The following is a 24210-nucleotide window of genomic DNA, read 5'->3' on the forward strand; positions in this document are numbered from 1 at the left end:
TAAAATTGATTTTTATACTGTTTTGGATTTGAACGTGGTGTTTATAGGTTGTCATATTAACTATTTAGATGGAAAATCCATAATGAAAAAAAAAAAATCGTGCAAAACATTCTTTTAGAAAGACTATTGGATGTATTACATTTGGCATGCGAGTTATTTCTTGGGTATTAAATGCTCACTAAGAAAGGAGCTTCCAATTTTTAATTAAAAAATATCTAAATGTTGAAATTTTTCTTCAATTATTACTGAATATATTATCCTATAGACTAATTTTTACAACACTTAAAAGTAAAAAAAAAAAAAAAAGTGATATCTATTTTATTTCCACATAATTTTTTTGCATAATTTTGAAAATTTCACAAAAATATTCCATTTTCCAAATATAAATTTTAGTGTTTTATACACGTGAGCCTTACAACGATATTGAATAAATATTACGTGTGCCTAGTTATTGTTGCTATAATTATGTGCAAAGTTTCATAATTAATATGAAGACTAAAAAATAATGCTACAATATTTTGGACAAGAAGTTTGAATTCCCGTGAAATATTTTCCTTAATATTTACATTCTAAAGTTAGAAATTAAGAAAAATTAGGATAACAATTTTAAGCATAAAATATTGCCTCACTTTTAGTCGTTATGATAAAATTCATATAATTTTTATAATTTCTTACAAATATTTAATTTTTCGTCTCTTTGCTTTGTTTAAAACATAATTTTTGAACTAACCAACACCAACTAATCCATGACATAGCCAAATTAAACTAACAATCCTTGTTTTTAATACTTTAACAATCTAATCAGAATGACATTTACGTGAAAAATGACTAAGACTTACAGAAAGTTTCAAAATTATCCAATAATTTATTCGTTAATGTGTGCTTAAAAATAAACTTTTTTTTTATTATTTATTCATGGAAGGAGTTAAGTACAAATGTTTCGCTAAAACAAACATCTGAACAGAGATTTCGCGTGATAATTATGTATTTCGCTTTTTATTGATTCGAAACATTTTCAGATTTTTATTTGAAATTTCTTATTGACTTTAATATTTTTTAGGTAAGTAATTATTTACTTTACACCAATTATTAATGTTTCTTGGAGAATGTTATTTGTTCTAAATTCGCCCCGATTGCATTATTTTAAAAACGTTGGTACTTAAAGGGGAAGGGTGGGAATTGAAAAAAAATCGAATTTTCATCATCAACAGATTGCAAAATAACGACACAACGATTTGTAATTTCGGCCAATTGGAGTTTGCCGTTTTTTAAAGTAAACATTTGCTACAATAAATAATGTAAAAGAACAAAAAGGTCAAACCTTAACAAGACAAAGAGGAAGAATGTGACAACACAAATTAAACAAAATAATCGATTTTAAATGTTTCTATTTTTTTCAAGTCATACTTAGAAAAAATCACTTATTAGTGCAGTTTAGTCTTTATCACTTACTAGGCTTAGGAAAGGATTAAAGTAAGTAAATGAGCTGATAAACAATTAATTATTAAATTAATATTTTAAGTAATAATTTGGATCATAGTTTCCAAAAAAATTAATATTTTAAACTAACAATAATCAAAATTCTAGAAGAATGCAATTCTGTCATAGAAGAACATAATAGCAAAAGAATATAAGAAGCATATAAAAAAATACAAGAACAGATTAAAAAGAATTTTATTTTCTAAAATAAAAGATCGTGAACGATGGGTAAAAGGAAGAGGGAAGATTTCGTCAATTACATAGGATCTGTTCTTCAGAATTCTATGTTGACTGGAATACCACAAATCGCGAGTGCTGCTAATGCACCAAAGAGGATTCTCAGAGCGCTGGTTTTTATTTTCTGTCTGATTGGATTCGTTTACCAGTCGATGGTTTTTATGAACATGTATTGGGAGTATAAAACCGTCATAGATATACAAGTGGAAAATCCGAAAAGAGCTGAAATGCCAGCAGTCACCTTTTGCACCAACAATGGGTGAGTTTTTTCCTGTGTATTTGATCATATAAGATTTATTGTCTTATATGATAAAATTAAAATTTGTATATTTTCCATATTGTCTGAGAGATTTTGATTTAGAATAGGTTTGAGATTTTATTTTAGAATAATTTAATGTGATATCTCCCATGTTCTTCTATCTCTAAAGGAAGTAATCCATCTTAATGAAGATTTTACATAAGGTGTCAACGATTTTTCAGGACTTAGAATGTAAAATAAAAAAAAAAAAACCCAAGAAATATTAATTCGTTTTCTATTTTTTTTTTTTTTTTTTTTTGAGAATAAACCCTTTTGACTCCGATATACCTGTAACAAAATATTAATAATTATTTGGATGGTTTTTGTTCCATTGCACTTTTTGGAATGATTTCCAGGCATAGATCGAAGCAGTTTGTGTAGTCTAAGTATCATTAAAACTTCTTTTTATTTCATCATAAACTTAGATTAAGAAAATCACCAGGTGCTAAATCATTAGAATACAGCAGATGAATCAACATACACTTTTTTTTCCCCTTCAAAAATCTTTAGAGCATTAAACAAAATATGATTGAATGCATTATCAAGCACCAACCCGATATACTGGAAGAATGTTACGAATATTGGCCATCAAATGCTTCAAATATTTAAATAGATAACAGTAACTGTGCAGTTGGAACAAATTCTTTGTTGGTAGTACCAACATTATAGAGGAATTTTAGATGTCACTTTTTCTGTCATTAGCATGGGGTAAATGATTTTACTTCATTTTTTATATTTAACTACATTGGTTTAAGATCAAATTGAAAAATACCGCATTTCATCATCGGTATAACTTCAGTTAAAAAAAGTTTGGAGATATTTTTATGGTGTAAAATGACGTTTCTGCACTGAGTTTTACTCATTGATTTTTATTGAGTGGTTAAAATGTGTGATCAAAATATTCAAGACTTTATTTTTACTCAAATTTTCCAGTAAGATGATTTTTTAAAAGTATTTCAAGACTCTTAAATCATTCTCAGAGATGCATAGCAATTTTCAAAAGTATCTTAGATGAACCATGTTGTCCAATATATTTATGTTCTAGAATATCTTTTCGCCCCCCCCCCCTATAAATAATACTCACTGTAATCTCACATGTTACATTTCCGAAGCACTTTTGGCAAGTTTTGCGATTCATTAAATTATAGCTTCTTGTTCTATCCTAATGATTCAACAAGAAAAAGGTTACTTTTTTATATGAGCGACCTCTTTTAGTGTAAAATGTTCTAAAGCATTGTTACGATATCTTCACATCATTGAATATTTTGTGCTTATAGGGACGATGTTGAATTCAACATGCCGGACAACATCATGCAGATATCGCAAAATATTTTGTGCTAATAGAGACAGTATTTCTTAAAACTTACTTTAACAAATACATAGACAGTCGAGTTTTATTCGAACTTGTCAAGACAGTCGAGTTTTATGGTGCTTGTGCGATTATCATGATGGTGCTTCTGTGTAATCTGAGATTTTCACTCCAATCTTAATAAGTTTTTTACACATTACCTATACCAATTCTTTCAATAAGTGAAATATTAATCTTAGAAAAGGCAGAACGTAGAATCTTTTCGAATCTGAGACAGAATTTATTACATTTCTAGCTTTTTATTGTTTTTCTAAAACTCAGTATCCCATTCTTCATTTTTTTTCAATATTTTTCCAATTCACTTAATTATAAAGCTTTATACATTTGATATTTAACGATGAAATACAGTGCTCGAATTATTTGGTACTTAAATCGTTTGTAATTCCTAGTTTTTAATTATGAATGATAATAAACAAATGCTTCATTAGTGTACTAAAAGACAGAGAAATTTTCTGAAAAAAAGGAAAAAAGCAATGCAAATATGTAACTTTAAAAAACCTCCCATTACTGATTGCAAAGAATATAAGCTGATTTCATTTCTTGTGAATAATTATACGATCAATATTATGAAGATGAAATTCATTTTTTTATGTTTGTTTTTTTAGAATAATGACAAGCAAAGTATGCGCTGATTCCAAATTCAGTCATAGATGTAAGCCGGTGACAGCATATGAAGACAACGAATTTTGCAACTGTATGCCGAATTTTTGCATCGATGGAGTTCTGCAGAATTATACGGTAACTAAACGATAATTCGTATTTCCCGTTGAAAGTAATAAATAAAATTTAAAAAAACAATCTGTTTAAAATATAAGCCTTTATGCATAATGAAAATGAAAAAAAAGACTGAATGTGCAAACATATTGAAATTAACAACAACCAAACGATATTTTTACCAGCAAACAAATTTTTCAAAAATGATTGGCAGCTGCTGCTATTTTGGAAAGTAAAATAAACATATTTTAGAATAATAATTTTTATTTTTTTATATACATGCGATTTGTAACAAAATTAAATTTGTGCGCATGTTTCGCACAAAGCATATCGCAATTTTTTCCCTAAATAATAAACGGACGATAATTTCTAAAATTTTATTATGTTATGATGTTTTGAATTAGAGGTTTGAATCTTTTTTTAGATTCTGTTTCTAATTTTTACAATTTAGAATTAAAAATATTAAAAGCGCGTATAATTTTTAATTATATAAATATATTAAAATTAATTTCATGAAATAATCGGAAGAGAGAAAGTTGCCTATTTAAAATATCAACATTCATGGTTAGTGAACATTAAAGAAAAGAAAAGAAAAAAAAATGCTATGTAAAAATATAATTTCTTTTAAAGCAACAGCAATCAAACGATATTTTTTTCCAGTAAGCAATTTTTTTTAAAATGTTGACAATTGCTATTACTTTGAAAAGATCATTAATTAATAATTATAATTCGCTCAAAAATATTATTTTTTATTCGAAATATCCATAAACCAATCTTCTATAAATAATAGATTCCACACAAGCACAAGGTAATGTAGAATATTACTATTTATTTTAAACAATATTGTGAATATATTATACGATATCATGGAAAAATAATGTAATATATTCATATTGTTAGATGCTATGTTATTAATTTAATTAATTTGTAATAATAATAACACTATATTCAGATAATATTATAGGTGTATTGTATATTAATTCGATAAATTTAATATTTCAAATATTATTAAAAATATTTTACGAAATCGATGAAATATTATATGTAATCGATGAAGTATTAAATCTTTATATTTATAGGAATTAAGTAGTAATTTTATTTATTCATTCTGAGTAAACAAAAATAAGTAAGAATTATGTAATTTTTTAGGAGCAATTGTAGCAATTTATTATATTTTGTCATTAGTTTTATCACTTTTATAAGATATTGACGTTGAAGTTTGGTGATAAATATATATTTTACCCTAACAGATAACTTATGTCATTTATTCAGTGGTCCTGATATTTTTACTATTGACGTACATAGTGCCTTATTTTCATCGTTAATTTGAAGTCAAAAAAATATTGAAAAGATGAATAAATTATCCATCGTCGATTATAATCTTTCTGTGCATGTGATGAAGTTTTCGTTGTTTTAACATGGGTTTGATGGAGTAAGAAATCATGCAATCTTTCGCAGGCATATTCGCTGTCCTAACTGTATTGTGCTAAAAATCTATTTCCATTTTTGATACATTAACATATGTGTCTATTGCTTTGTGAAAGTATACTAAATTTGTTTCTCAGACAATTGTAAATTCTATCGTAAAAGATTTGCCGTTTCCTTTCTTTGAGCTAATTCGTATGAAAAGTGTAGTACGAAAAGATATTAGCATGCGAATTAAACTTTAGATTCCGATGACTTTTTAAAGACATCTTTTTTATATTTTTATTAATAACAACGATTTCTCAGCTTCAAAATTTGTTTTAACTCCATTCTTTAAAATAAAACCACGCATACTGTTAAGACATTTTTAATGCTTGCTTTGATTCCAATGAATGTAATAAAATATTCTGCTAATTAGAGTCCTCAATGTGAAACACTGTGACAACTCATGGAATATTTGCAATTGTGGATAATGATAAACATTAATAAAAATGATTAATGTTATTAATACACTTTCAATGCTTTTTTTTTACTCCAGTGAATGTGAGATAACACTCTGCTCATCAGGTGTATCTCCTGGGAAATAGTGTCGAGAAACACGAAGAATATTTAGAGAAGACACTTTTGTAATTTTAAACCTTGCTTTATTCAATCCCGGGAGGCATAATTTATGTACAAGCAGAAGCGACGAGGCACGTCAACACAGAACGCCACAAGAGCGAAAAGAGAAAAAAACGAACTGAATATTTATCCCCATGATATATACTTAAGATTCTGATAGGGAGTTTTTTTACACGTGTCGATTTATGTAAGGGAATTATAGGGATCCTTTAAGTGAATGCGTTTAGATCAACACATTTTTATCCCTTCACTCAGTCAAGTTGCAGTGGATTTCAGCAATTTTACAGAGCTTCTATTGCGCTAATTAAATAAAAAAGGTGGAAATGGATAAAAAAAAGAGAACAATTAGAAATGAAGTTAATATGGGTTAAAGTAAGATCAAAATTCGGAAATTAATTAAGATTTAATTTAGATTTAGAGATCTCATTACACACACACATATGTATGTATATGGCTGCATTTTTTAATGTTTTATTCATACACTTTCACAGGTACCGTATATGCCCGTCGTGGACGAGCTCTCTCATTCCGAGTACGAAGAGTATAAACCTTTTCTCATGCCACTGGACAAGCTGATTGCTCGGTGCTACACCGATTTCAAGGAATTTGCTGATGTTGAAAAAGACTGCGAGTAATATTTTTTTCCTATTCTTAGTGATATATAATAATTTTTTTAAATAGAAATGAATTTTGAACATAGTCATACTTTTAATGTAGTATACTTTACTACAGTTTTTAATGATCTTAAATTTACAATTGTTTGGATTACAGTCAATGGCAAATGAAGTTGATTGTGTATACAGAGTGGCAAACCAGTCAATGACGTAATACATGTTTATATGCGTCTTAAGTTATTGAACACAGAAATGCGATTGTTTGAATGACGTAATACATGTTTATATGCGTCTTAAGTTATTGAAAAAATAGAAATGCAATTGTTTGAATGACGTAATACATGTTTATATGCGTCTTAAGTTATTAAAGAAAGAGAAATGCAATTGTTTGAATGACGTAATACATGTTTATATGCGTCTTAAGTTATTAAAAAAATAGAAATGCAATTGTTTGAATGAAGTAATACTTGTTTATATGCGTCTTAAGTTATTAAAGAAATAGAAATGCAATTGTTTGAATGACGTAATACATGTTTATATGCGTTTTAAGTTATTAAAAAAATAGAAATGCAATTGTTTGAATGAAGTAATACTTGTTTATATGCGTCTTAAGTTATTAAAAAAATAGAAATGCAATTGTTTGAATGACGTAATACATGTTTATATGCGTCTTAAGTTATTAAAAAAATAGAAATGCAATTGTTTGAATGACGTAATACATGTTTATATGCGTCTTAAGTTATTAAAAAAATAGAAATGCAATTGTTTGAATGACGTAATACATGTTTATATGCGTCTTAAGTTATTGAAAAAATAGAAATGCAATTGTTTGAATGACGTAATACATGTTTATATGCGTCTTAAGTTATTAAAAAAATAGAAATGCAATTGTTTGAATGACGTAATACATGTTTATATGCGTCTTAAGTTATTAAAAAAATAGAAATGCAATTGTTTGAATGAAGTAATACTTGTTTATATGCGTCTTAAGTTATTAAAGAAATAGAAATGCAATTGTTTGAATGACGTAATACATGTTTATATGCGTTTTAAGTTATTAAAAAAATAGAAATGCAATTGTTTGAATGAAGTAATACTTGTTTATATGCGTCTTAAGTTATTAAAGAAATAGAAATGCAATTGTTTGAATGACGTAATACATGTTTATATGCGTTTTAAGTTATTAAAAAAATAGAAATGCAATTGTTTGAATGAAGTAATACTTGTTTATATGCGTCTTAAGTTATTAAAAAAATAGAAATGCAATTGTTTGAATGACGTAATACATGTTTATATGCGTCTTAAGTTATTAAAAAAATAGAAATGCAATTGTTTGAATGACGTAATACATGTTTATATGCGTCTTAAGTTATTAAAAAAATAGAAATGCAATTGTTTGAATGACGTAATACATGTTTATATGCGTCTTAAGTTATTGAAAAAATAGAAATGCAATTGTTTGAATGACGTAATACATGTTTATATGCGTCTTAAGTTATTAAAAAAATAGAAATGCAATTGTTTGAATGACGTAATACATGTTTATATGCGTCTTAAGTTATTAAAAAAATAGAAATGCAATTGTTTGAATGACGTAATACATGTTTATATGCGTCTTAAGTTATTAAAAAAATAGAAATGCAATTGTTTGAATGACGTAATACATGTTTATATGCGTCTTAAGTTATTAAAGAAATAGAAATGCAATTGTTTGAATGACGTAATACATGTTTATATGCGTCTTAAGTTATTAAAGAAATAGAAATGCAATTGTTTGAATGACGTAATACATGTTTATATGCGTCTTAAGTTATTAAAGAAATAGAAATGCAATTGTTTGAATGACGTAATACATGTTTATATGCGTCTTAAGTTATTAAAGAAATAGAAATGCAATTGTTTGAATGACGTAATACATGTTTATATGCGTCTTAAGTTATTAAAAAAATAGAAATGCAATTGTTTGAATGAAGTAATACTTGTTTATATGCGTCTTAAGTTATTAAAAAAATAGAAATGCAATTGTTTGAATGACGTAATACATGTTTATATGCGTCTTAAGTTATTAAAAAAATAGAAATGCAATTGTTTGAATGACGTAATACATGTTTATATGCGTCTTAAGTTATTGAACACAGAAATGCGATTGTTTGAATGACGTAATACATGTTTATATGCGTTTTAAGTTATTAAAAAAATAGAAATGCAATTGTTTGAATGAAGTAATACTTGTTTATATGCGTCTTAAGTTATTAAAAAAATAGAAATGCAATTGTTTGAATGACGTAATACATGTTTATATGCGTCTTAAGTTATTAAAAAAATAGAAATGCAATTGTTTGAATTTTATTCAATGTCATCGAAGTTAACTGTGCATAGAGAACTAACTATAAGAGTACAAATAATTAGGTGAACAACGATTAACCCTTTCACTACTGAATCTGCCCAACCGGCCTGGTACACTCTATCCTACCAGGCCAGTTTCTGTTTCAAACGAGGGGTATATGATGTAAAACAAATCATCACTATTCTCGCCATTCATTGGAAACAAAAGTCGGCTTTCCAGTGTAAAATGTACAGGACCGGTTGGGTAGATCGGTAGTGAAATGGTTAACACAATAAAAGTGGCATATGCTACCATTAGAACTCACACACACACACACACACACAGACACACACACACACACACACACACACACAGAGAGAGAGAGAGAGAGAGAGAGAGAGAGAGAGAGAGAGAGAGAGAGAGAGAGAGAGAGAGAGAGAGAGAGAGAGAGAGAGAGAGAGAGAGAGAGAGAGAGAGAGAGAGAGTTTATTATTACAAGGGTATTTATCAATGGTGTCTTTTGCTTAGGTAAGTTTATTATACTGATATAATTACTTTAATAATGACGGTAAAATTAAATGCACAGGATCTCCTCTATTTTCGACCGACTTCTTTCCATATGAAAGGGAAGTAATTCTGTCCGCCAATCATTCTGGTAAAAAGTCGGATTCATATTTATCAAATTAGCAGCCTTAGAGAGACAGTTGATTAACCGAAAATGGTTACTGGGTTTAATCCATTCACTGCCATTTATGAGATATCTCGTAAGAAACTACTGTAAAATTAAGCGTTTATTCATTTCGCTGGCAGTGAGAGGGTTAATTTCAATCAAATTTTACTTGCCTAACATATTATGAGATATTTATTTATATTTACAACCTTCACGCACGCACACACACACACACACACACACACACACACACACACACACACACACACACATCCAAACCGTCACAAATCGCCACCAAACATCTTGTACCACATTATGTATAAATGGAGCTTAAAAATCTTGGTTAAAAAGTCATGGTGCATTTTTTTTTTTTTTTTGTTAAATCGATGACCAAGGAGAGACGCTCTCATTACAGCAATGCAGAAATCAGTAAAAGAGACAGCAAGAAAACCTTTAGATTTTCTATATCTTTAGAAATAGAATTTACTAAAATTTAACTCAGCAATCATTTATTTCAAATGCTTTATTTTATCTCAATATTGCAGTTTCACATTAAACATTTAAAGTTATAGAAAATAGAATTTGAGAATCGCGGGAAAGCCACTCCGCCAAGCTCGAAAGTTAAGCTGAAGTTTGAATTCAAGTGATTAGAAAATAATTAATTTTCAGAATGCTGATAAATTGAAATTATTGCATATATTATATAAGTAAAGAGTGTCCCAAAATTAATGCAAAATTTGAATTTGCCACCATTTGAGCAGTAAAGGGTCAGCAACCCTATTAAAATCCATTTGACAGCTGATAGTTTAGGGTTAGTAAAACTGGAGCGTTACACGATAGAGCAACGAGTTTTAATTGTTGAACAATATTTTAAAATTAATGAAAGTCTGGCAACCACACTTCAAAATTTGAGAATTGGCCCCCTAGATCGTGTGATTTAACACCATTGTATTTCTTTTTATGGGATTATTTAAAGTCAAAGGTTTATGCCAACAAGCACACGTACATTGAAAGAGGAAATTCAACGCTGCATCAACGAATTCAGCTACATTTATGCAAAATGGTAACGGAAAATTTCGACAAAAGAGTGTGTATCTGCTAGCATAGCCATGGGGGCCATTTTCCCTATGTGTTATTCCATACATAACCTTATCCTGTGTACTTTACGATTCAATAAAAATATAACAATTTAAAGAGGAAAAAAATGTGTTTTTTATTTAATTCAAATCTTGCATTAACGCGTTGTTTTATGTGTAACACTCCATTTTTACTAACTCTAAACTATCAGATGTCAAATGGTTTTTTTAATAGGGTTGCCAATACTTTACTGCAAAAATGGTGGTAAATTCCAATTTGGCTTTAATTTTGGGATATACTTTATATATAGAGTGAGAGTGTGAACTCATAATTATTTTCCCATGCATTTCTAGACTTAATTATTACCAAAATATTCGCTGCCCCAAAGAAGACCACAAAGTCCTATACGCCTGTTACACCCTGCACACCCTCATTGGCCTCCCAGATGGAGAAGAAGAAGAAGTGTCAACGCAAACAAGTAAGTTCTATTTAAAATTATAGTTAATTATGCTAAACGATTTTTATATTTTTCCTTCACTAAAGGTTGTTAATATTCTTTCCATGTTAATGATGCTTACCTTATTAGCAAAATATATCCCTCAATATTCAGTATAATATATTCATGATATTATAAGATATTCAGAATATCGAATAGCATCTTAAGAATGTGTCATCGGAAAGTCATCTCTTAGTTCTAGATAGCTTGCAAATATATAATTCCCTCGAAAATAATTTCGCAATTAAATTCTGTTGGATTCCTGGACATGTTGGAAATGGGGGGAATGAAAAAGCTGACAAGGAAGCAAAAAAGCTCAAGCTTGATGAAAAAAAGTTTTTTGTTCCATTGCACGATGCATTACAAGCAATAAAAATAATCCAAAACAAATTTCGGCAATTTATGTAGGAAAAGCTATTTACGAACAAACTATTTCAAATAGAACCACCTGTCAAAAGTTTCAAAAGTAAAACTTTAACCAGAAAGAAAGATGTCATTATCACGAGACTTCGAATACTCCTCTCCTATTTGACCCGAAAACATATTTTGCACTCTAATCATGAACCACTTTGTAATAAATGTAATTGTGTTTTAAAGGTTAAGCATATTCTGTATGAATGCCAAGTACCCTACGACAAGATAATTTCAGCTCGAATGTTTTTAATTTAAGTGACATTTTAGGTAATAACACTCATTCAAATATTTTTGACTTTTTAACAGATATTCAAATTTTATATCAGATTTAATTGTATTTTTTAAAATATGCTTTAGCTTTTAACACGAAGACCATATCTAACAAATGTATGGTGCAAAATGACCAAATCGGGTCCTTGTGTTATAAAACCAAACTAAACAGCATTGTAAAAGATACCATATAACATCTTACACTAATAATGTATATTATCTCTATAAATAAAGGATTCTTCTATTATTTCTGTGTTATACGATGTTTATATTACTTCTTAACTAAAAGATGTGTGTTATAATTTCATATTATTTCTATACTAAAGGATATTTTCTCCTCATTTTTACAGCCGAAATCCTAGTACTGGATTCCGTTCCAACCGAATACAATTTGAAAATAAAAGAAGCAGAGTTCCAACTCTCGATTCATCACTCAAAGAACATCTTGAATCCTTATGATTATGGTCACAGTTTAAAAAAAGGACATACCAATCTGTTCCGCTTGACAAAGGTAAGAGAACGCAAAATTTCTAATAATCTCTTTTAACCCGCCGTGCGGTTAAGGTTCACCTTTTTCTATTGTTACATTACAATATTTCTTATTTCATTAAAGGGAGGAGGTTTGTATGACAGAAAATCTGCAATTTTCAATTAAATTTTTTTTTGAAATATGTTCTTTTTTAAAATTGTCGATTTAACCCTTTCTAAGGCCGTGGGAAGTATGCTTCCCACCAATTTATCAATCTTTGTATGAAATTATGTAGGTTGGCATAAGTTCTGACAAATTTTTTTACAAAGACAGAAACTTAGATGCTTCAGTTCTTTATCTCACTCAAAATGATGTGTCTTGGTTTGTCACTTAATTATTAATTAACCAAATTAATTAATTAATCAAATTGAATTTATCTAATAGGCTAAATGAATCCATTTTCTTATTCTAATTTCAAGCCTAAAAATATTTTAACATAATACGACTAGAAAAAAATGGTCCTTTAAAGGGTTAAACCAATTTGTGGCGTTATTTATCGAATGTTATAATAGACATTTCACTTCTTTTACATAGACATTTCCAGGTAACATTTTTAAATAGTGTCTTTTACATAAACCATTTACAATAGACATTTTTCTTTTATGTTCTCAAAACAAATGATGAAAAAAGATCTGTTAACCTATTTCAAAAGAAAATCATTAAAAGAAATCTTTGCGTGTTTAGAAAATGAATAAAATTTTAATATTCGCATTCAGAGATAAAGCGCAAAATGTAGTGAAAATACAGAAAATTTTAAATTAACTTGTGGCAACGTGAACGTTTTTCCACGCATAATTTTGGGAAATTGTTTAGTAGATTACAAAAAATGGTATAACTTTTTAATTTTTTTAAAAAAGTTATGAAATATCTCAGTTTTTATATTTTATTCCATTAATTTTATTAGCATTGATCTAAGGAAATTGTTTTGTAATATTTCAAAGATTATTGATATATTTTATAACAATAGGGATGTATATTAGTTAGAAATAAAATAAAAAAAAAACTGTTTTTTTGACAAGTATTTTTCTGTTTAAGTTCTTTATTGATTGTAAAAACATATATAAATGTCATTGATCTATTATTTTACCCTTTGCAAACCAGCGAGAGTGGTCTCCTTCAAACTTTCTCGCGTATTCTCAAATAAAAGTTATATTCCCACCTCCACAAAAAAAAAAAAAAAAAAAAAAAAATGTGGACCTTGTGTAAGGCATAGAACGTCTTGTAAGGCATTGGCGTAGAATTGCTACAAAGTATTAACTTTTGGTGTTAATTTAGTATTTTTATACAATTTATTCTTGTGATGCTTGGCGACCAAAACTTTCTCGCATATTCTCCAATAAAGGGTATATTCACACCCTCCGCAAAAAAATTGTGGACCTTGTGTAAAGCATAGAACGTCTTATATGGCGTTGGCGTAGAATAGCTACAAAATATTAACTTTTGATGTTAATTTAGTATTTTTATACAATTTATTGTTGTGATGCTTGGCGACCAAAACTTTCTCACATATTCTCCTATAAAGGGTATACTTTCACCCTCCGCAAATAAATTGTGGACCTTGTGTAGGGCATAGAACGTCTTATATGGCGTTGGCGTAGAAGTGCTGCAAAATTTTAACTTTTGATGTTAATTTAGCATTTTTATACAATTTATTGTTGTGATGCTTGGCGACCAAAACTTTCTCACATATTCTCCTATAAAGGGTATACTCTCACCCTCCGCAAATAAATTGTGGACCTTGTGTAGGGCATAGAACGTCTTATATGGCGTTGGCGTAGAAGTGCTACAAAATTTTTTTTGATGTTAATTTAGCATTTTTATACAATTTATTGTTGTGATGCTTGGCGACCAAAACTTTCTCACATATTCTCCTATAAAGGGTATATTCTCACCCTCCGCAAATAAATTGTGGACCTTGTGTAGGGCATAGAACGTCTTATATGGCGTTGGCGTAGAAGTGCTACAAAATTTTAACTTTTGATGTTAATTTAGCATTTTTATACAATTTATTGTTGTGATGCTTGGCGACCAAAACTTTCTCACATATTCTCCTATAAAGGGTATACTCTCACCCTCCGCAAATAAATTGTGGACCTTGTGTAGGGCATAGAACGTCTTATATGGCGTTGGCGTAGAAGTGCTACAAAATTTTAACTTTTGATGTTAATTTAGCATTTTTATACAATTTATTGTTGTGATGCTTGGCGACCAAAACTTTCTCACATATTCTCCTATAAAGGGTATATTCTCACCCTCCGCAAATAAATTGTGGACCTTGTGTAGGGCATAGAACGTCTTATATGGCGTTGGCGTAGAAGTGCTACAAAATTTTAACTTTTGATGTTAATTTAGCATTTTAATACAATTTGTTGTTGTGATGCTTGGCGACCAAAACTTTCTCACATATTCTCCTATAAAGGGTATATTCTCACCCTCCGCAAATAAATCGTGGACCTTGTGTAAGGCATAGAACGTCTTATATGGCATTGGCGTAGAAGTGCTACAAAATATTTACTTTTGGTGTTAATTTAGCATTTTTATACAATTTATTGTTGTGATGCTTGGCGACCAAAACTTTCTCACATATTCTCCTATAAAGGGTATATTCTCACCCTCCGCAAATAAATCGTGGACCTTGTGTACGGCATAGAACGTCTTATATGGCATTGGCGTAGAAGTGCTACAAAATATTTACTTTTGGTGTTAATTTAGCATTTTAATACAATTTGTTGTTGTGATGCTTGGCGACCAAAACTTTCTCACATATTCTCCTATAAAGGGTATATTCTCACCCTCCGCAAATAAATCGTGGACCTTGTGTAAGGCATAGAACGTCTTATATGGCATTGGCGTAGAAGTGCTACAAAATATTTACTTTTGGTGTTAATTTAGCATTTTTATACAATTTATTGTTGTGATGCTTGGCTACCAAAACTTTCTCACATATTCTCCTATAAAGGGTATATTCTCACCCTCCGCAAATAAATCGTGGACCTTGTGTAAGGCATAGAACGTCTTATATGGCATTGGCGTAGAAGTGCTACAAAATATTTACTTTTGGTGTTAATTTAGCATTTTTATACAATTTATTGTTGTGATGCTTGGCGACCAAAACTTTCTCACATATTCTCCTATAAAGGGTATATTCTCACCCTCCGCAAATAAATCGTGGACCTTGTGTAAGGCATAGAACGTCTTATATGGCATTGGCGTAGAAGTGCTACAAAATATTTACTTTTGGTGTTAATTTAGCATTTTAATACAATTTGTTGTTGTGATGCTTGGCGACCAAAACTTTCTCACATATTCTCCTATAAAGGGTATATTCTCACCCTCCGCAAATAAATCGTGGACCTTGTGTAAGGCATAGAACGTCTTATATGGCATTGGCGTAGAAGTGCTACAAAATATTTACTTTTGGTGTTAATTTAGCATTTTTATACAATTTATTGTTGTGATGCTTGGCGACCAAAACTTTCTCACATATTCTCCTATAAAGGGTATATTCTCACCCTCCGCAAATAAATCGTGGACCTTGTGTAAGGCATAGAACGTCTTATATGGCATTGGCGTAGAAGTGCTACAAAATATTTACTTTTGGTGTTAATTTAGCATTTTAATACAATTTGTTGTTGTGATGCTTGGCGACCAAAACTTTCTCACATATTCTCCTATAAAGGGTATATTCTCACCCTCCGCAAATAAATCGTGGACCTTGTGTAAGGCATAGAACGTCTTATATGGCATTGGCGTAGAAGTGCTACAAAATATTTACTTTTGGTGTTAATTTAGCATTTTAATACAATTTATTGTTGTGATGCTTGGCGACCAAAACTTTCTCACATATTCTCCTATAAAGGGTATATTCTCACCCTCCGCAAATAAATTGTGGACCTTGTGTAGGGCATAGAACGTCTTATATGGCGTTGGCGTAGAAGTGCTACAAAATTTTAACTTTTGATGTTAATTTAGCATTTTAATACAATTTGTTGTTGTGATGCTTGGCGACCAAAACTTTCTCACATATTCTCCTATAAAGGGTATATTCTCACCCTCCGCAAATAAATCGTGGACCTTGTGTAAGGCATAGAACGTCTTATATGGCATTGGCGTAGAAGTGCTACAAAATATTTACTTTTGGTGTTAATTTAGCATTTTTATACAATTTATTGTTGTGATGCTTGGCGATCTTTTTGGCGATTTATCCCTGGTATGCAGTTAATGGTATCCGAAAATCCAATTTGTATTTTTTACACGTTATTTCCAATCAACTGAAATCAAAATTTGACACAGGACTACAATTATATTCACAAAATCCCATACCAAATTTATATATTTGACTCATTGCGTTTTTGTGTAATTGTATTTACATGCTTTTGAAAGCACAGACCGATAGGCGAATAACCTGTTTTGAATTGGGTTTAAAGAAGATGGATGACTACATGATATATAAATCAATGTATCAAATTTTATTCATACACTGATTTGTAGTTATGTATTATTTTATGCTCCTTTCATTTTATAGTTATTGTGTTAAATTATCGAAGCCGGTCTGACAGACTTTCTCTGAACGGAATTTGATCAAAGTTTTATAAAAATCTATTAATTTGGTGTTAAATTTTCATTATATTATATGAAAATTTCATTATTTGGTATATCAAATTTCATCTGCCTATGTCAAAGTGTTTTTGAATTATTATCACAGACAGACAGACGGATATTTACCAAAAATGTTCTTTTTTCGAACTCAGAGAGGTCTAAAACATGGAGATTCTTTAAAATATAGAGTTCGAATTTTCTGACGATTACTATATTTTCTCTATACTTCCTATACGTGAATGTAAAAGCAAAGGCACTTTTTATTTATTTATGACAATAAAGTTTGTTGAAATAATCACAAGTCTTCAGCTGCAGCATATTTATCACCTGTACTTTTGATAATATGTACATGAAGTATATTTTTACGTTTTACAGACGGTGAAACAACTCCTTCCTCCGCCGTACGAAACGAACTGCAAAGATTACCTAACAGAGTGGAAGAGCAGGGGAGGAAGAGGCCCAACGAACGAAAAGGTAAGTAGTAAAGAAACATCATCGATACATGTCAGTTATTCCGACTAAAATGTCCTTTTCCTGTTAAAAGTGCTAAAACTTTACATCATGGTTACTGTAAATCTCTGAAACTTTCTCGCGCGCTCTGTAATAAAATAGTACATAATATGAAGATCTTAGGCAAGGCAGGATTGTGCTAGAATTCAGTGAATTTGTTCATGCACGTTCATTTTCTTATACGAAAATATCATTTTAACCCTTTCTAGGGCCGTGGGAAGTATGCTTCCCACCAAATTTATCAATCTTTGTATGAAATTATGTAGGTTGGCATCAGTTCTGACAAATTTTTTTAATAAGTCAGAAGCTTAGATGCTTCAGTTCTTTATCTCAGACAAAATGGTTTGTCTTGATTTGTTACTTCATTATTAATTAACCAAATTAATTAATGAATCAAATTAAATTTATCTAATAAGCTAAATGAATCCCTTTTCTTATTCTAATTTCAAGCCTAAAAATATTTTGACATAATATGACTAGAAAAAAATGGCCCTCTAAAGGGTTAACACACTCACTAGTGATTGACTCTTATTATGTCACTAGTGATTGACTCTTATTATCTCGCTAGTGATTCACACTTATTATCTAATTGATTTAAATCTATTGTCTATTTAGTTGATTCATTTTTTACTACAGCTAAGAGATGTCAAAAATTTAAAATTTGTATTATATGATCTAAATCGCATGGTTATGAGGTGTTAATAACTATAGATACTTGCATTTACATAAACTGAGTGGCTGCATAATTAGCATTCTTTGAATAATTTGTTCCAAGTTTATTAATCCTTTCAATTTCATTAAAAAATGTGTAAATGAGGTTTATTTCTTTTGTATATTGTATACTACTTCAAAGAGTATGGGATAAATAAAATTTCAAGTTTGAATGAGAATAATCAAGTGATGTGAATAATCAAATGAAATGTGAATTTTAAGTTTGAATGTGATAAATTTTAAGTTTGAATGTGAATAATCAAGTGAAATGTGAATTTCAAGTTTGAATGTGATAAATTTTAAGTTTGAATGAGATAAATTTTAAGTTTGAATGTGATAAATTTTAAGTTTGAATGTGAATAATCAAGTGAAATGTGAATTTCAAGTTTGAATGTGATAAATTTTAAGTTTGAATGTGATAAATTTTAAGTTTGAATGTGAATAATCAAGTGAAATGAGAATTTCCAAGTTTGATTGTGATAAATTTTAAGTTTGAATGTGAATAATCAAGTGAAATGTGAATTTCAAGTTTGAATGTGATAAATTTTAAGTTTGAATGTGATAAATTTTAAGTTTGAATGTGAATAATCAAGTGAAATGAAAATTTCCAAGTTTGATTGTGATAAATTTTAAGTTTGAATGTGAATAATCAAGTGAAATGTGAATTTCAAGTTTGAATGTGATAAATTTTAAGTTTGAATGTGAATAATCAAGTGAAATGTGAATTTCAAGTTTGATTGTGATAAATTTTAAGTTTGATTGTGATAAATTTTAAGTTTGAATTTGAATAATCAAGTGAAATGAGAATTTCAAGTTTGATTGTGATAAATTTTAAGTTTGAATGTGAATAATCAAGTGAAATGAGAATTTCAAGTTTGATTGTGATAAATTTTAAGTTTGAATGTGAATAATCAAGTGAAATGAGAATTTCAAGTTTGATTGTGATAAATTTTAAGTTTGAATGTGAATAATTAAGTGAAATGAGAATTTCAAGTTTGATTGTGATAAATTTTAAGTTTGAATGTGAATAATCAAGTGAAATGAGAATTTCAAGTTCGATTGTGATAAATTTTATGTTTGAATGTGAATAATCAAGTGAAATGTGAATTTCAAGTTTGAATGTGATAAATTTCAAGTTAGAATGTGATATACCCGATATATCGAACATTTCGTCTAAAAGCCCGTCAGAAACAAAATACTACAAGAAGTTAGAAAATGATCGTTTTAACGAAATTTCAGATAGGTTTTTTTCCCCCTAAATGCATGGACAAAAAATATAATTTTAAGCAGATTAAATAAAAAAACATCAGCATGAAACACAGAGGAATAAAAATATTTAAATTATAATTACACATCAGATTTGTATTTTTGATTGAATGTTTCTATAAAAAAAGGATGGCATACAAATTTCATTGTAAATCATTAAGAAAAGTGTAACAACATATTATACAATCCTTCAAATAAATATCTGATGATTTCTTATTGTTATCAATCTACAAATCCTATCTTAATTTTAAAATCAAGAAAAATTATTATTTGATTTAGTGACTAGTATTCTTTAATCGCAGGTAAATCCTTTTTATGTAAAAGAATCTTCTTATAGACATTTTCATATCATCTTCACGTTTTCCAATGCCTACCACATAGTTTCTTTTAAACGATATCTCACATCAAGAACTCCGAATATGAAATATTAAGTAATTTGAAGCAAAATAATAGGGGATATAAAAAAAAAATCTAGAGGATTTTCTCAAATTTAGAAAATAGTCTAATACTGTAATTGCATAGGTATTTCAAAAGAGCAAAAATAAGAATAAATACAAACATTAATATAAAAAAGAAAAAAATATTTTTATGAAGAATATTTAAGTATATAAGTAATATTTTTCAAGTATTGCAAAAACTAAATTAATGAAACGAAAATACCCAAAATGAGAAATTTTTATAAAGATTATAAAAGTACGGCAATTGGAAGTCAATTAATAAGAATAGAATATTTTTCATCAACTATTAAATAAATAGAAACAGTCCAGAGCTCTGCAGTGATATCCAAATATGCAAGATCCTTAATAGTTTATAATCTTGTAAGAAATTCTTAATAGTTTTTAAAAATTATTTTTAGAATTGTTCACTTTATTTTATGATCTAAAAATCTGAGAAAAAACAGATCTTGGCTACTTTGAAGATACGTAATATTTGTAAATATTAATTAATATTTATTATTATTAATATTTTTGCAAACCTGTAGTTTTAGCTTCCCATCACGAATAGTGTTATCGTAAGAAAGACCGTTGCAAGATCTGTCCTGTGCGTGCTGAGCGGGTGCCGCGTCAATGACCTCAGAACTTGGCGACGAATTTGGCGAGTTTGGCGACTAAATGGATAATACTTTCCAGTATTATCCATTTAGTCGCCAAACTCGCCAAATGGATCGAAAAAATTTCACGATCCATCCACTAAGATCCGAGATACACCCAGGTACTCCCAGATTGGTCTGGAAGATTCTAGCCCCGCCTTCCGGAACTATAAAAGACAGGCACTCTGAAGCTGCAGGGAAGTCGTGTGTGAGAGTAGTCGGAGTAGCCGACAAGTAACAGAACTGGAGGATTAGACAGCAAGCAAGCTGCTGAATTAGCTGTTAAGTGCGCTGCGTTATTAAAATTGAGTGGCGGTATTTGTAGAAAGAAATTTTGTAACAATATGTAAAATTTTAATGGAATAAATAATATTTTCGTGTTATGTAATATTTTTTATTTAATATGTAATATTTTTTTATAAATGCTTATAATATAAACATTCTAGTAACCTAGATATGTGTTGATTTTAGGAATGCATTGAAGAATGCCAAAGGAATAGCAGCATGGAAATATTAGGTTGTATAGTTCATATGCTGAAAGGACCCACAAACGAAAAGATATGCAAATGTAAGATATTTCAAGCGCTTTTTTTATTTTAAAAACTAAATCGCAGTTTCACGTTCAATTTTTATTTTGCATATTTTATTATCTCTGGTGAATTCAATTTAATCCTGAAAAGTCAGTTAATTTTCCTCCAAATCGTTTTTCTTTATATTTGTTTTAATGCAGATCTCTAAGCAAACGTAGGAGCAGAGTCTGGAGAATGACGTAGAAAATATGGAATGATAATATTTATAATCTATCTATACTTATAATAAAGCTCAATGTGTGTGTGTGTGTGTGTGTGTGTGTGTTGGCGCTCTACAGGCCAGACCGTTTGACATACAGCTACCAAATTTGGTACATGTATACCTTGGAGGTTGGGAATGTGCACCTGGGGTTTCTTTTTTCGAATTTTTAATTAGAATTTTAATTATTAATTAAAAACTAACTTTCCCGCCAAAAAAATCTTCCATTTTCCCCACCGCCAACCTTTCCGCCAAAAAAATTCTTCCATTTCCCCCACCGCCAAATGAGTAAGGCTTCCGTTTCTTTTTTCTCCCAACAGTAATGAGGCTAGGGTTAATATTTTTCGGCGGATTGTTTTAAACGATTCTGTTTATTTTCTTAATGTTTTATGCATTTAAAATTAAACATTGTTAATTAATCCATTTTTCAGATTCATTCTGAAGTACTTTTGAATTAAAATAACACAGAATAAAGGAAATTAAAAATGTATAATCTGCCTATCGTTACCCCAACTGGCGTAGAAAAATTCACGCATTTGAGTTACCTAACTGGTGAAGAAAATTCACGCATGCGCATTGTTCTGATTGTTGTCATGACAACCACTTTCAACGGATGATTTAAATTATTTTTAGGTTAGTTGCATGCTTTTGTAAGTAAATTGTATTTATGTTAGTTATATATTTTTTGTATATGCTTATAGTTTTAAGTACATCGTTTTTTAAGTAGTTTTTTTAACCTGTTTTCAATGATTTAAATTATTTTTAGGTTAATTGTGTACTTTTGTAATTAAATTGTATTTATGTTAGTTATATATTTTTTTGTATATGCTTATAGTTTTAAGTACATCGTTTTTTAAGTAGTTTTTTTAAACCTGTTTTAGACCGATTATTTTAAATGATTCATTTTATTTTCTTAGTGTTTAATGCATTTAAAATGAAACATTGTTCATTAATCGATCTGTTCATGATGAATCTGAGAAAATTTTGTTGACAAATTCTTGAGATATTACATAAATTAAGAAAGATATTCTTTAGTGCCCATAAAGTTTAAACGCTCAGTGACTCTATTATCAGTAATCATATTATTAAAAAAAATGCTTTGTTTCAGTAAAAAATATTATTATATTAATTGCAGATTAATCATTTACACTTTAATTTAAAGCATAAATTCTACGAGGGGTAACAGAAAATTAGAGATATACATATCACGTTATGACTGAAGGCCTTTATAATATTATGAGTGAATTATATGACTATCAAAATTTGAAGTTTTAAAATATTTTGCTGAAGAATCTATTAAAGTTGGAATTGCATAAAATATTTAATTATTAAAATTTTAACGAACATTAAGATTGGCGAACCGGCTGGTCGCCAAAGGCGGCTAGTAAATAATAAAACAATACAAATACAAAGGCATATAAGTGAAAAAAAATATATAAAGAGTTGTATATTAAAAATAAGAGATATGAAATACAATAATATAAAAAGAGAAATTTTTTTTCTAGATATGTTTCTCCAAAGCTTATTGCATCAGCAGACGATATTGCATTAAAGATTCAATGAACCAAAACTTCAAAATAAGAAAAATAAAGGCATAAAAATAAATGTAGCAAAAGAAAATTGCAATTTTAAAACTTAAAATGTATCAAACTGTTTTTATTACTTAACAGTTTTAATAATAATACATAGCTAATAAATAAACAATAAGTAATTTTAATAAATAACTGAATTATAATTTACAAGAATATAATAATTTGAAAAATAATTATTTTTATGAACAAATATTTTTAACATTTTGAATGAAACGATTTTATAATAAAACTAAAAGATGAAGAATTTTTTATTGTTTTCTTTATGTGAATCGATTATGCAGCAGAAAATTTCTCTAGTGAATTAAAGGCCTTTAATAATTCCGCTTACAATCATTGCAGACAGAATGTACGAAAGTATCTAAATTAAAAAATAGATACATAAAAATACGAACATTTCATTGCAGTTTTTAGTGCGAGTTTATTTTTTCATATGAACATTTTTTTTTTAAATATGAAAATGTTCATAAGCTAACATATTATCTATAAATTGCGTGATTTGAAAAGGCAGATTCAAAAATCAGATGCAAAGTCCCTACAGGGCAAAATATTAAACTTAGAAAAATGAAAATTGACATGTCTTTGACAAGAATGCCCGAAAAGAGAATTTTTAAAAAATCTACTGAATAAAAATTTAATAAAATTTGTAAGTTTTCCTTTAATAGCCTTAAAGCATATTGCCATGTAAATAGCGTTCTTGTAACGCTTTAAAAATTAGACTTATATTTATATTGATTTTCTTCCCAGATAAAATTTTTCTTTAGTTTTAATACATTTTTGAAAATATTTTGCAATGATAGTTCTATTTTCCTTAATTACTGTGTTTATGCACATGCGGGGTGGGACAAAAAGAAATAAATTCTTCGCATGCTTGTTTCAATATTAAAACGTACACAATAAACAAATCTATTCAGGTTTCAAAATATAACGGACTTCAGGAAACGCAGGTCACTCTTTATTTAATCGAAGTAGTTCTAGTTAGGAGTTCATATTAAATCAAAAATCTTAAATAAGCCCTAATAACTACGGAGAATTGTATTTGCGAAGAAAAAAAAAAGAAAAAAAAAAATCAGTGAATGGAAAATAACAGCACTTACTTAGTAGCCAAACATTACTT

At 28.9% G+C, this 24210-nt stretch overlaps 1 protein-coding gene across 1 annotated transcript in view; it reads left to right on the top strand.

Annotated features, from left to right (window-relative positions):
• Positions 1-1703: 1703 nt before the first annotated feature.
• Positions 1704-24210, top strand: part of LOC129971721 (degenerin deg-1-like) — a 35598-nt gene continuing 13091 nt past the window's right edge. Inside the window, exons 1-7 of the mRNA XM_056085697.1 lie at positions 1704-1975; positions 3989-4121; positions 6635-6774; positions 11184-11308; positions 12361-12521; positions 17514-17612; positions 21187-21283. Coding sequence (XP_055941672.1) covers positions 1704-1975; positions 3989-4121; positions 6635-6774; positions 11184-11308; positions 12361-12521; positions 17514-17612; positions 21187-21283 — 1027 coding nt within the window. The remainder of the gene's footprint in view (positions 1976-3988; positions 4122-6634; positions 6775-11183; positions 11309-12360; positions 12522-17513; positions 17613-21186; positions 21284-24210) is intronic.

This window comes from Argiope bruennichi, chromosome 6, assembly GCF_947563725.1.
Source record: "Argiope bruennichi chromosome 6, qqArgBrue1.1, whole genome shotgun sequence".
Taxonomy (NCBI): domain Eukaryota; kingdom Metazoa; phylum Arthropoda; class Arachnida; order Araneae; family Araneidae; genus Argiope; species Argiope bruennichi.